General features: G+C 38.8%; 1 protein-coding gene across 13 annotated transcripts in view; it reads left to right on the forward strand.

Annotated features, from left to right (window-relative positions):
* EBF1 (EBF transcription factor 1) overlaps positions 1–14,890 on the forward strand; it is a 394,047-nt gene that overhangs the window by 252,226 nt on the left and 126,931 nt on the right. For all 13 annotated transcript variants that reach the window (XM_021697812.1, XM_021697789.1, XM_044916873.1 and 10 more), the window contains one exon: positions 831–912. In XM_021697812.1, the coding sequence (XP_021553487.1) occupies positions 831–912 (82 nt within the window). The remainder of the gene's footprint in view (positions 1–830; positions 913–14,890) is intronic.

Below are 14,890 nucleotides of genomic sequence, written 5' to 3' on the forward strand. Positions count from 1 at the left end.
TCAAAATAAATAAATAAATCTTAAAAAAAAGAAATAACTCAGAAAGTTATAAGGTGGCCCTCTAATTTATCATCCATGATGGGATACTTTTGAGAATTAAAGTGGGTACTCTTAATACTTCCACTAATACAGCTGGTGTAAACTGGGATTGTTCCTGGCAAATTGGGACTTTTGGTCACCCTAGCAAGTAAAACCCATGGATCTCACTCTAGAACCAATTCAGGGACCAAGGTGGCAGTGACGTTCTTATTCAATCACAAATAGCTTTTGTCTACAGTAGGCAGCGTAAGAAAAACATACAGGAAATATTTGAGAAGTCAAAGGACTTTAGTCAGTATGTGAATCTTATCTACTTCTTGTGGGTACTACTAATTAAGGTATTTTATTTGGAGATACTAAAATAAAAAAGTGTTTACCATCTCCTTATATTCATCCAGCATGCATTTTGCTGGTTCATCATCTGTGAATTTATGGGACTTAAATTACATGTTGTTGGGAACCATGAGTAATTCTCAGGCAATTATACCCAATTGGAGCCTACCTTAAATTATGGTGAAGACCTTCCCTCTGAGTAAAAATACTTCCTTGGGGGCTTAATTCTTTTGTGAGATCTGTTGGCACCACTGAGAGTGTTTCCTTCATAGAGAAAGTCCAGCTCAAATGCAAAACAAAGGCTAAAGCTTTAAATAACATATTGGCTCTAACACCTTCATAGGTATTTCAGAAAATACGTGGAGAATAGAATGCACAACCCAGACACGACTTACTACTTTTTTTTCCTTTCTGTGTCAGGACTGAAATGCTAACCGTGATAATTTGTTTCTTTGCAGGTTCTTCTTGAAATTTTTCCTCAAATGTAACCAAAATTGCCTAAAGAATGCAGGAAACCCACGTGACATGCGGAGATTCCAGGTGGGTTTGTCTTGTCTTTCTTAAATCTCAATAATGACATGAATATCAAGAGAGGGTAAAAAAGTCTTAGGCAGAAGAAGATAACAGAGTCTAGTTATTTCCCCAGAGGTGAGGAGCAGGTGAAGATCCCGGTCCCCCAGGTCTCTGCACTCTAGGAGTTGTTTTTATTAGGGAAGAGCCAGGACTGAACCACCTGTCATCACTGGTTGAGGCAGTGATGTCCTTTGAGCCTAGTTTGGTTTCCTGAATAGACTCACAGGCTTAAACCACTGTAGATTAAGTAAAGTACATAGAAATGATGGATCCTTCCTAAAGTTTTACAAGTAGAAAACTGTCAAATAAGAGCTTTGTTCTGTTTTAGAATTATGTCCTCTTCTTCCTTTCTTTCTCTCTGTTCTCCTCTTCCAATTTTGGAAATTGTCAGTAATAATTGTCTATTAAAAATGGACCCCTGATGCAGCAGGACACATCTAGAGAGTGATGCGGGTGACACTCAGTTCTGTGTCAGCAATATCCTTGTACAGCATGTGTGAAGGTCCTCAAGCAGTCAAATCTGCCACCATTCAAAGCATGAGGGGTGTGTTTACCTCGTATAATTACACATTTACTGGTGGAAGAAGATATGAAAGCGAAGTGTTAATTTCGAAGACAAAATGGTAGTCAGGTTGTAGGAAAGGTCAGTAAGTTCTAGATACTGGTGCTTCTCAAACTCTAAAGTGTCAAGAACTCCCTGGGGATCTTGTTAAACTGCTAATTGAGGTCTCAGGTGGGCCTGAAACTCTACATTTTTAACAAGCTCCCAAATGATGCCAATGCCACAGACCACACTTTGAAGAGCAAAGTTTTAGACTTGTGTTGCCTTCCATTTCAGTTTACGGCTAACTCATTTGCATGGTCAACATTAGTTTTCCTATCAGAGTAATGACACATATATTTGCCCATATGGTCTTTCAGTGAAAACAGCATGGTGTTTAAAGTATACTCTTAGGTATAGTTAGTCAGCTTTAAGTATAGATTGAAATGTATGATCTCTGAGGGGATCTTGAAAAGTTTTAGCTGCATATTCTCTGATAAGGGAAAGGGATGGGATGATTCTGAACACTGATTTTTAGATGTCAAGATCTCTTTGTCTCCAAGATGATATTTTTTTGAGAGGTGAGACTTATTGGTCTCACGGAAGAACAAATTCAGTAGAAAGAAGACATTCTCTCCCAAGATCCTGAAGTATTTTTGTAAGATCATTTTGGCCTTGCCACCTTTTGTTCTGACAGAGATGAGTAATGAGAATCCCTGGATTCCTAGTTTCCTGGAAAATGTTTCTCCTGGCTAGCTGCTGACCCCAAGTTGGAAGACTTGGGTACTCTCCTTCCCACACAGGATTTTTTTGTGTGTTGAGATGGAGTTGGCTTTGCTGGTAAACAACACATGTGATGCCACTAAGTTGCTCAGTGTCCTGCAACATGAGGTTGGGTTTCATTATAAACTGTTTTGCACTTGCTTTGGCCTTAAGACGAGCCGTATATCTCCCTTAACCAAGCTTGGGTTAGGAATAAGGCATATCCAGGCACGAACCAATTCATGTGTAATAAACATGTCTAATAGACATTGTCATGCCTTATGAATATCAGGATCAGCTTTGCTCTGCTTCTCAGGGCAGCAGAGTTAGAGGTGGACTTTGGTGACATTGGGAACCTAAGAGAGTATTTGTATAAGACTTCTGGGGCCTTGTTTTTCCCTCAAAGGACCTGCTAATGAAATGTCTGAAAGCCTTAAATTATAGAAATGTAGCTCTTATAGGAGATGAAAAACCAACTCATTCTGTTATGTTTGATAGTATCTAGAAAGCTTTATTTTTTACAGATAAAATAGTTATTCTTCATTTAGTAGAAGGGCTACTGAGACGAGGGGGCATGAATTGAATTTCTGGAAAGCCTCAGTTTCCTCAGCTCTAAAATTGAGTAAACATTATGATTCTGCTTGTTTTCCAACATACAAATGACACATTTTGTATGTGTAACTAATTTGCTTTTGGAGAAAGTACTTGTGATACACTGAAACTGGGTCATTATTTCAATACAGGGTTTCTCATCCTAGGCACAAGTGACATTTTAGACTAGATAATCCTTTGTTGTGTATGGGAGGGTGGATTTGTCCTACACACTGTAGGACGTTTAACAGATCATCACTGGCCTGTACCCATAGAGGCCAGGAGAGAAACTCCCCCAGGCCCTAGCCTAGTCATCACAACCCAAAATGTCTCCAGACATATGTAATGTTCCCTGGTTGGGGTGGGGATGCAAAATTGCCCATATTTGAGAGGCATTGGTCCAGTCTTATACCCAATGACTTCTGACAGCCTCTTCCTGGTGACAGTGGCATGAGAACGTAGGCATGTCATTTCTATTAGGCATGAGAACTGCCTAACCCGAGGTCCATACTGTCCTTCAAATACATGTGCTCTTCCCTGTGAGTCTCCACCCATCCTAAAGTAAGTAGACTTCTCTAAATAGGGGCAGCAACCTTGGCCACTACAGAGTTAATTTTTGAGTTGAAGAAGAGCTCTTTCCATAAGCAAGGACAAATTCCTTATTGCATCTCAGATTTAACCTGCTTTGTCCCCATCACGCCCTCATCACTTCCTGGGAGAGGATAGAGGGAAGCTATGGCAGAATGAACATTGACTCATTTTGTTTTGTATCTAAGTATGTTTACACATTTAATTAATTATCATTTTCCCACAATTAGCACATGGTCTTATGCATGTAAGCATGTGGATGTTTATGCAATTGGAGAATGGATGAATTGCCTCAATAGAGTTAAAGTAACACCTCACATATCCCTACCAAACTCTATGTTTTCCCCAGTCTTGTTTCTTTCATGACTATTATGTCCTCCTATATTTCTGTGCATCATTTCATGCTGGTAGCCATCCCATCCTTCTTGAACTCATCTTTTTCTTGGATTCCACAACAACATTCACTTCAGCCTTCTTGAAAGGATGCTACTTGTTTGCTCTCCTGTATATATTGCCATTCCTTAAGTTTTCTTTTGAGATCCAGATATTTTCTCACTTTGTAGGGCTCTCTTGAGTATCTTTTCCATTCTCAGCATCTTAACCACTGTTTGGGCACTCAGAACTCTTGAGTCAGGTTCCCTGAGACTTGACATCCAGATCCAGACCTAGCTGTCCAGCTGCCTATTGGAAACTTCCAGGAACTTCAACTCAGTGAACTCCAACGTCCATTGTCACCATCTTTCTTTTCTTTTCTTTTTTTGTGCTTCCACCACAAGCTGGCTTTTCTTCCTGTGTTCCCTATCTTGGTTTATTTCTAATTACATTAAGTGCTGGGGAGATGACTGTTTGTATCTGTGTCTACATTCAGTGTGTTCCATATATGTGTGTATAAATATATGTGCCCATATGTGTACCTTGACATACATCTATGGACATCGACCATGATGATGATAATGATAAAGCTAACATTTACTAGGTACTTATTATGTGAGAAGTATCATGCTAAGTATTTTACATGAGCTATCATTTCATCTTCACAATGTCTCTGTTAAGAAGGTACAAATATTATATTTGTAAAATATAATTTTACACCTGAGGAACTGAGGCTTAGAGGAGTTAAACAATTTGCTCAAAGTCACACATCTACTAGGTAGTGAAGAGAGAGTGATTCAACCCAACCATCTGACTCAGAAGTTATCTAATGTGGAACAGTAAAGAAGCTGTCCAGAATCTGTAGGGAGACACTTTTGCAGAGAAAATAAGGAGGTCTCTCAACATCTGAGAGCCAGAATGGCTACCCATGAACCCCAGGAGAGCCAAGGAGTGGTGTTTGCCCTATAACAAGCTTAAAGCTACTGTCTGCATAAAGAATATTGGAATGCACCGAAGTTCATCAGGCAGAGAGTGGAGTTGTGTGGAAGAAGAACAACATAAGCATTGTTTCTGAACATAGCTAAAGTGTTGGTCAGTTTGTACTTGTATGAACCTTGGAAAAAGAAGCTATTACTCAGAAGGGGGCTTTAGTTTTCCTTAACATATGGAGGTTCGGGCCACTTCTCCAGAGCAAGAAAGACCCATCACCTAGATGGAGCATGAGTAAAGTGGCCCCTGACATCTCAGAGAACTCTGTAAAGAAACCATACTGAAGTTCCCAAATCTTAGGACTCGCCCAAGAGGGTGAAGATTAGTCTTCCCTGAGCTACCCTGTCTGACAGCGATGTGTCATAGAGACGTTGGTTGAAGGTTGCCTGTGAAGAAGACATGTAATTTCCATCATTTCTCCCATAGTACACCATTAGGAAGTAGGTTTCATGTTGCTGTTGCCTTTAAGGAGGAATGAGAAAGTGTCTTTTTGGCATGAGTAAACTCTGGTCTACCCTTAACATCTCAATGTGGCTTTTCTCAGTTATATTGAAAACCTAAGACCTAGAGTCATCTGATCGAAAACGTGCTCCCCTGACTATTAAGTGGGCTCTCTCCAACAATCGTGGCTGCTACCTTTCTCTCATCTCATTTTGTATGCTCACCAGGCCAGCCTGATCTTCATACAGCCACGCCAGAGCGTGTCTCCTCTGAACAGCAATCAGGGGCCTGTGTAGGTGACTGAGGAGGACATAAGAAGGGTTGTTGATCTCTTGACATGTAAAGATATTCTGTCAAGCAAACTCAGCCTCACAGCGGCTGAGCTTCTGGTGTGTAAACAGAGACTACTTAATTACACAGGTCATGTCAATTAGTGTGACCTTAGCGTTTTCAAGAAATTAATCACTTTCCGCAGAGCTCGGCTGTGTTCATACTTTAAGGCATTAAAGGAATAAACCTTGTAGAAAATCTGGTACAATCTTTTTTTTCCTCCTCCTTCTTAATTTACAATGGATGCTTTCTTTTGGAATCCCCAGGCTGTGGCTAGGGTAACAAACTTGCTCAAATACAACGGTGGATACAGGCTTCATTCAGTTCTGGTGGGTTTGAGGAAGTGGGGAGGAAAAGAGAAGGTGGGGGTAAGCTAGGATGGAAACAGCTCATGACAGGGAGAAATTCACTGTGACTAAATGAGCCTGTTTCTTCATCTTGACACTAAAAAGATGCTAATGTCAAAGGACTGTGTTAAAACCATGTCATGGGTCTGGTTTTTAACTGACAGGAGCTAGACAATTCCAGGTTAAGATTTAAATCCTTATCAATAGCTTTCCTTGTTGAGGCTGGCTGAATGAGGATGGTGAGGGAAGGAACAAGAATTAGGTACAAGCTGTCATCGAAGTAGATGCCATAGTACCTAGAGACTGTGAGGTAACGTATAAATTTCCAAATTCATTTATCTCTTCAACAAAATTTTTCCATAGGCTACAAATTTATATTCATGTATAAATGTTGGGTGCATGACTATAGATGAATATAAATTTAAGATCTATTCCTTCATTCATGCAGGCATGCACTCAGTAGTATTTATTGATCTGGCAAGTGGTGAATATATTGTTATGAACAAGAAAGACAGGGTGTTTGTCCTAATGAAGCTCATATTCTAGTTGGGGGTCTATTTGTTAGGATAATACTAGCTGCTGTAATAAAAAGAACAAAGAATATAATGGTCACACACAACAGGTCATTTCTTGTTCACATAATGGTACAATGCAGGTGTTCTTGGTAGATGAACAGGTCTTGTACATAAAGTGATTTGGGGACCAGGGTTCCTTTCATTTTGTGTCTCTACTAGCCCCTAGAACCTTGTTGTCTCTGCCCATCCAACTGAAGGGTAAAGAGTACATGGAGGGGGCTCATGGACTTCTTAAAAACCTGGTTTTAGAAATGACCCCTGTCAAATCTGCCCATATTCTAGAATGAGCCAGAAGTCTGTCACATGGCCATATATAACCACAGAGCGACCTGCAAATGTCTACTTGTACAGCCCGAGAAGAGAAAATGGATGTGTGGGTAATAGGTACCATCAGCTGCTACAATGTGTACAAATTAGTAATTACAAGTCATCAAAATTTTTCATTATTGCTATAAAGAATATTAATAATATGAGAGAGAATACATGTGGGATGGGGGAATAGGAACCTGATTTAAAGTGGGTAACCAGGAAAAACTTCTGAGGAGGTGATATTTAAGCTGAGAAGAGCCAGAAGAATTTTCTGAGCGGAGAGAACAGCAGGCTCCAAATTCATGCTTATCTCATGTTTACTGGAGGAGACAAACAATCCACTTTCACTTATTAGTCATTTGGAGTGGGGGATAGGAAATACGAAGAGAAACCACCAGGTTATCATCCCAATTTCCCACCAACAGTGTGTTCTTTTAAAAATGATGGCATAGGAAATGACAGTCAAAGGCAACTCTCTGCTCTTATTTTTGGTGACTTCTATAAATTTTGGAGAATCCTTGTTATTTATTCAAAAGCCTACAGAAGCTCTGAATCATTATATTATAGGGTATCGTTAGACAATTCTTAAAATACATGTCCTACCTCTGCAGTTTCAGTCTGCTTTTAAAAGCACTTAAATAAAGAAAAAAATATTTGTATCCTTTTTATTTCTTTCCCACTGCCCCTACCCCCTGTTTTATATTGTTTTGACAAACAGCACATCTTGCAGTTAAATTCTTTACCAATAGAATGCTAGGGGCCCGAGCTGCAATCACTCTCTTCATACAGAATGATTTCAAGGTGCACCACGCTGATTAATTATCCTGAAAGCAGCTCTAATGATAGTTTCAGAATACAGGATTAATTCACATAACATAGTAAATACAAATGGTGGATTTTCAACCTGATATATTAAACCATTACGGCTTATTGGGCAAATATGTATCTTGGCACGAGCCTTATGCTGGGCCTTGGCAGAAAATATGCATCACTGAGAAGGAATCCTTATGAACGCAATTTGATGAGTGGGGGCTCTGCACTTAGAGGAAATAAATTTCTACATTAAGTACAGTTGTTATTGAAGAAATGTAAAATACATGAAAGGATAGATGTTTAAAAGTGTTTGGTTTAGATCAGTGTTGCCAATGGATATTGCTTCTGAGGATGCCTATACTTAGTGAGACTTACCAACAAAAGATATTCTTACATTCTATCACTTTTTAGTTGTAACTTCCAGAGTTTTATTATGTGTGAGACACCATACAAAGTGTTTTGCATGGATAATCTTATTTTTCCACTGCTCTTTCTCTTGTTTACTTTGCTCCAAACAAGCACATTGGCCTCCCTTATTTTCTTTCATTTCTCTTCCTTGGATACACCCAACTCATGTCTGCCTCGGGATCTTTGCACTTGCTATTCTATCCTCCTAGGAAATTCTTCTGCCACTTCGTTGAATAGCTGGCTATTTCTTTTACTTAGATTTCAGCTGAAAACATCACCTCCTCAGAGATGCCTTTCCTTAATCACCCAATCAAAAATAGGTCCCACCTAGGTATTGCTCCATCCCCATTTTATTTTCTTCTTGGAACTTTTCACATTCAGAAATTTGCTTTTATTGCTTGCTTACTGTCTGAAAACCCCTTTCTGCCTCTGATAAGCACTCAGTTCTTGGTGGACAATTTATCTGTCTTGTTCATTGCTGCTTCTCCATAGAATAATGCCTGGAAGATAGTAGGCTCACAACTTTTTCCTATGATTAAGTGACTTATCTAAGGTTACAAACTGGTAAGTAATGGAGTTGGAGTTCAAACTCAGGACTCTCTGACCCTAGAATCTGAGCTGCTGACTAATAGGCTGTTTTCTTGCTCCCAATTGTCACATCTGTGTCTCATGGTCTCATTGGTAGAGAGCAGACATGGCTATTCTGTATGTTTTGGCTCACTGCTACTTAAAATAGCCAGTGGGAACACATAAATGGAGAACACCTGTTAAATGCCAATGACACCGTCAAGAGTCATCAAAGGTATCCTGATCCACAGAGGGAGGACCAAGGTTCAGGTCACGGATGAGCTTTTATGTTGAGCATGTGTCACCGTTCAGGAGACAGAAGCTGAGTTTAGTTTCCAAAGGTCCAAATTAGTTCAGCATACGTATCTGAGGATTTAGAAGTGTCTGCTTTTGTCTTACTGTTAAGCGAAGAGATATTTTTGCTTTGAGCCTTAAAGAGTAGATTTAATTCAGTTACTCACTCCCTTTTTCCCGCAGTTCTGCTCTGTTACATCCTGTAGGTTCATGCGTCCTCCATAATTTTTAATGAGTTATTTGGGATCTTTCAACGAGATAGAAACTAGCAATCAGGCAGGTTTCAGAGACTCTCATTCCATATCAGTCAAGGATATTTTAAAGGACAAAGTTAATGAAGACTTAACTCCTAACTGCTGCAGACAATTTTTATGTGTTATAATACTTAAAGTGTAGTCAGTCACATAGACCCCAGATATGTGTTCTGGGAGATACCAGCAGAGTCAGGAGAGAATGGAGAGGCCAGAGGCCACTGTGGGTGAGAACTGGATCTGGAGTCTGAAAGTTTCCCTTCAGGCTTACCTCTGCTCTTAATTTGTCCTATGACCTTGAGGATGACTTTAAACCTCTTGGGCCTCATTTTTCCAAGCCTCAAAAAGAGGTGTTGGACAAATTTGCAGTGTAATAACCACTGAGGACTTCTTTTGTCATTTTCTCTTATGAATCCCATCCATGTGATGACTTATTTTTTGATCCTGATGGCATTTATTAAGAATCACGATCCATTTTAAAATTACTTGAAGTCATGTGAATCCATTACTTCAGAGTTTCTCACATGCATGAGATAACCAGTGTTTCCATGCAGATGATCCGATCCTATCTCGACAAAGGAAAATTACTGTTTTAGTGTGTGGTCTTCCTATGGGTGAATTTAGGGTTCCCTCTCTGCTGTGTAGTTCCTATTACTACATTTGAAAACTCTTAGTTGGAAGCTACTAGATTGGCTGATTTCTTGGGTCTTTTGACTGTAATATTCAAAGAGTCTGTAAAGAATGGCTCAGCAGGCAGGGTAGAGAATGTGGGCTGTGTAGGGTTGAGGGTAAAATTTGATGACATAAAGACTTTATTTTGTAGAGTAGTTTTAGGTTTACAGAAAAATGAGGGGAAAATATAGCAAGTTCCCATAGACTCCCTCAATCCCCTCCCCCATTTTCCCTATTATTAATATTTTGCATTAGTCTGACACATTTATTAGAATTGATGTGCTTTTTTTTTTTTTTTTAGGATTTTATTTATTTATTTGACAGAGAGAGACACAGCAAGAGAGGGAACACAAGCAGGGGGAGTGGGAGAGGGAGAAGCAGGCTTCCCGCCGAGCAGGGAGCCCGATGCAGGGCTCGATCCCAGGACCCTGGGGTCATGATCTGAACTGAAGGCAAATGCTTAAAGACTGAGCCACCCAGGCACCCCTGATGTGCCATGTTGATACATTATTGATAACATAGTATAAAGTTTATAGTTTATATTAGGATTCATTTGTATGTTTTGTATCCTATGGGTTTGGACAGATGTATGGTGTTATGTATCTACCACTACAGCATCAGATAGAATGGTTTCACTGCCCCTGTGCTCCACCTAGTCATCCCTCCCTTCCCCGGGCAAACTCCTGGCAACCACTAATCTTTTTACTCTCTCCAGAGTTTTACCTTTTCCAGAATGTCATAGAGTTGGAATCATACAATTAGCACTATATATTTAAAATTCCATGTCTTTTCATGACTTGATAGCTCATTTCTTTTTATTGCTGTATAATACTCCTTTCCTTGGATTACCAGTTTGTATATCTATTTACCTATTGAAGGGCATCTTGATTGATGATGCCTTTTATGTAATTGAATTTTTTATTGCTACAATTGTAGATTCACATGTGGTTGTATGAAATAATACAGAGTGATCTTGTGCACCCTTTACCCAGTACCCCAGTAGTAATGTATTGCAAAACTGTAGTACAATATTACATAGTACTATATAATAATCATACAGGATTTGAACATTGATAAATCCACCACCTTATTCAGATTCCTCTAGTTTTACTTGTAGTCATTTACATATGGGTATGTTCTTAGTTCTGTAAAATTTTACCATGTGTAGGTCTGTGTATCTATCACCACAGTGAAGCTATTGGGCATTGCCATCACCACAAGGACCCTTCCTATCATTTTTTGTAATAGCCACATCCACCTTCCTTCTGTCCCTAACCCTTGGCAAGTGCTAATCCATTGTCCATTTCTAAAATTTTTAAATTTCAGGAATGTTAAGTAAATGGAATTATGCACTGTATTACTTTTCTATGACTTTCATAACAAAATATCACAGACTAAATGGCTTAAAAATGGAAATTTATTTTCTCACAGTTTTGGAGGCTGGAAGTCCAAGATCAAGGTGTCCGTGGGGTTGGTTTCCTCTGAGACCTCTCTGCTTGGCTTACAGATAGCCACCTTCTTACTGTGTCCGCACATGGTCTTTCCTCTTTGTCCGTACACCCTGGTGTCTCTGTGTGTGACCAGATTTCCTCTTCTTAGGACACCAGTCAGATTGGATGAAGGCCCACTCTAAGAGCCTTATTTTAACTTAATCACATCTTTAAAGGCCCTGTCTCCAAATACAGCCCTATCCTGAGGTACTGGGGATTAGGTATTCAACATGTAAGTTTGGTGGGGAGTGTGGGGGGAGTGGGGTGGAATGGGAGTGGAAGCCCATACCATGCAATATGTAATCTTTTGGTATTGGCTTTTTTCACTCAGCATAATTCTCTTGAAATTCATCCAGGTGTATCAATAGTTTGTTTCTTTTTATTGCTGAATATTATTCCATGGAATGCTGCTCACTGCCTTTCTATTTCATGTACTTCAAGCCAGTGCATTTAATGCCTTATATTAGGGGTCCTGAATTACTGCAGACACAGAATAAGTTAAAGCCAGAGGTGAGAAAGTCATGTAACGACCAACTTCAGCACCAGTTTCCTTACACTGAGTTACCATATATTAGCTTTTAAAACCAAATTTATAATTTTATATTCATTCAAAATTAATTTTTTAAAGTAGTTATTTTTTGGAGGGAGGTACTTACTACTAAAATATTCTAAATTTAAATGTTGAAAATATTTTTATGGTCTAATCTTCCTCTTGATTCCGTATTTGTTGTAGAAATGTTCAAAAATACAGATTTCAACTCTTGGTCGCTTTTGTCATAACCCCTTCTTCTATATGAGTTGCTACTTTTATTAATGTGATCTTCCACCCACGACTGAATTTAGCGGCTTTTGTCTTTTTGAAAATCTGCTCATGAGACAGAGATTATGGGTCATGAATCTTAGATAATTTAGTTTAGTTGGGACATACAAGGTCTCCTGCCTGATATAAAGAAAAGAGGGACAGTCTGAAGAATGATAGCAGGAAATAGTAACAAATAACAAAACTCCCAGAGAATCCTTCATTCATATGAAATACTGGGAAAACTAGACTGAATTGATAAGATGTCTAATTTATAGATTTTTTCAAAGCAGTAAGATTTTGTTTAGTTTCAAGCCTAGAATATAACAGGCTAAGATACCAATGGGTTCTAGAAAGTAAAATTATAGGGGCGCCTGGGTGGCTCAGTCGTTGGACGTCTGCCTTTGGCTCAAGTCATGATCCCAGGGTCCCGGGATCGAGCCCCGCATCGGGCTCCCTGCTCGGCGGGAAGCCTGCTTCTCCCTCTCCCACTCCCTCTGCTTGTGTTCCCTCTCTCGCTGTGTCTCTCTCTCTGTCAAATAAATAAATAAAATTTAAAAAAATTAAAAAAATTAATTATAGAAAGTAAAATTATAGAAACCAGTGAAATTTGCAATTTACATGAGGCCTAAATTACACAATTACATACTGTGAGCACAAAGGTCTTTAAAATTGTACAATTTAATTGTTAGACTGATAAAACAGTGAACATATTAGAGGTAATTTCTGTACCCTTTTATTTAAAATAACAGTTTATGCAGGGTCCTCTTTATGGCTTCAGATGATCAGCCCAATACATTAACTTGAACTTTTTGGTGAGTCTCATCAACAAAGCAACAGCTACAGTCCTACTGCTACTAATATTTGTTGAGTACTCAGTATGAACCAGGAACCATGCTGGCCACTTTAAATATTGTAAGACTCACAGAACCAGGTACTTTTATTAGTATCTCCACTTGATAGGCGGGAGCACAGTGGCTGAGGTTTAAGTTAACCTGGCCAAAGTCACATCAACTAGGAAAGCTTGGGAGTCAAGAATTATCAACTTTGTGTTGAATTATTTCTAATTCTAAATAGAGGGGGTGAAATTGTAAAAATAACAGCCTTTAGGGATAGCTAGGTCCAGGATAAAACAGAGGACATTTTGAACCACTGAAATGAGGCAAGAAACTAAAAACGTTAGTGTAAAATCTCCAAAGTCCATGGGTACTGCAGATTTCTCTTCTGTTTTTTTTGTTTGTTTGTTTGTTTGTTTTTTTAAATCCCCTCATGCTGAATGCCCTTACCTGGAGGGCTGGACCCAGATAGAAGGTACCACAGAACATACTGCGTGTTCATCAGCACATCTATGGATTGCTATGTTAGAAAGCTATGCCCTAAATAGAAAATTGATTCTAGAAAATATAGTGATAAAAAAATACTTGTATATAATCTTAAATATGTCCACTTAGACTAATACCTGTTTCAGGAGATATAGCTTGGACATCCTCATGAATAACTTGGAGCAATTTATTTCAAAACCATTCTACAGCAGCACTGTCCAGTAAGACACTCTACAATGAGGAGAATGTTCTGTGCTGCCCTGTCCAATATAGCATCTCTAGCCACATGTGGCTACTAACCACTCGAAATATGGCCATGGAAACTCAGGAACGAGAATTTAAAATTTTACTTAATTAGTTTAAATTTAAATAGCTACATGTGTGCTTACTGTCTTGGACAGTACGATTCTAAAGAGTAAAGATATAGTTTAACAGGTATCGTAAAATTCTAAGTATACCTGTTCCTCATATTCCCTTCATCTCTTTCCTTGGGCAGGAGAGTGAGGAAGGGGATAGAGAGGGAAGTGTTGAGTCCAAATGTAAAATCATTTTCTGTGTTTACCTGTCCCAAATTCAAGCTGTGTTTTGTTGACAAAATTTGGGAAGGTTGAAGATTTGGCAGGCCTGTCTGTCCCCTTGCCTTCATGAATGTGTCAGCACCTCATTAATCTTGTGTTAAACTGTAAAGGCCCTTTTCCCTCCCACTATGGGCCTATTTTTTAAAGGACACTTCAGTGCCCCCTTTGCAACTCACAGATTTTTAAAAATTTACAAGTTGCTTTGTGGATTAGTTTCAGCATATGTTTTATTTAAATATATCTTGATCATTTCCAAATTGGAATGAGAGAAATTATTTTGGGGAGAGGCAAGTTAAGATGTTTAGTCATGAGTTTCTGTGAGGAACACTAGGTGTTTATTTTCTAGAAATTAAAGACATGAGGATTCTGTTTTATCTCTCTCCAATTTTAGTGGAACTTTCAAATGAAATGATTCTGTCACACATGTGGTCTTGGTGATCCTTCTATTGTCAAGAAAAAAACACATAGGATGTAGTTTTGTTTTTTTTAACTTAACCGTTTTTGTCATTTCTGTTCAATGTAGGAATTAGATGACAATATCTTTAAACAATACTGAATATTTTAAGCCTAAGCCTGTAGAATTTTGTCTTACAGGTGCATGGTGAATTGTCATTGCTTTTTTTTCCTTTTAAGACAGACATCTAGAATAACAACTTTCTGTATTTCCTGACACTGGAAACAGATACCGTTTGGGATTCCTTTTATAGTTTCTTCAGCTAACGACTCCAGTGACCACTCAATTGTGGTCTCGTAGTAAATCAAAAATTCTTTGAAAGACCCAGCTCTGTTACATAATTGTATATGTCCCACCTCCCTAACTAAAAAGAAAAGGGAGTTTCTGTTGCCTTAAATAATATGGACTCTGCATTGGCACCTAATACTTTTTGAAAATAAAAGAATAGACC

This window comes from Neomonachus schauinslandi, chromosome 7 (assembly GCF_002201575.2).
Source record: "Neomonachus schauinslandi chromosome 7, ASM220157v2, whole genome shotgun sequence".
Lineage (NCBI taxonomy): Eukaryota > Metazoa > Chordata > Mammalia > Carnivora > Phocidae > Neomonachus > Neomonachus schauinslandi.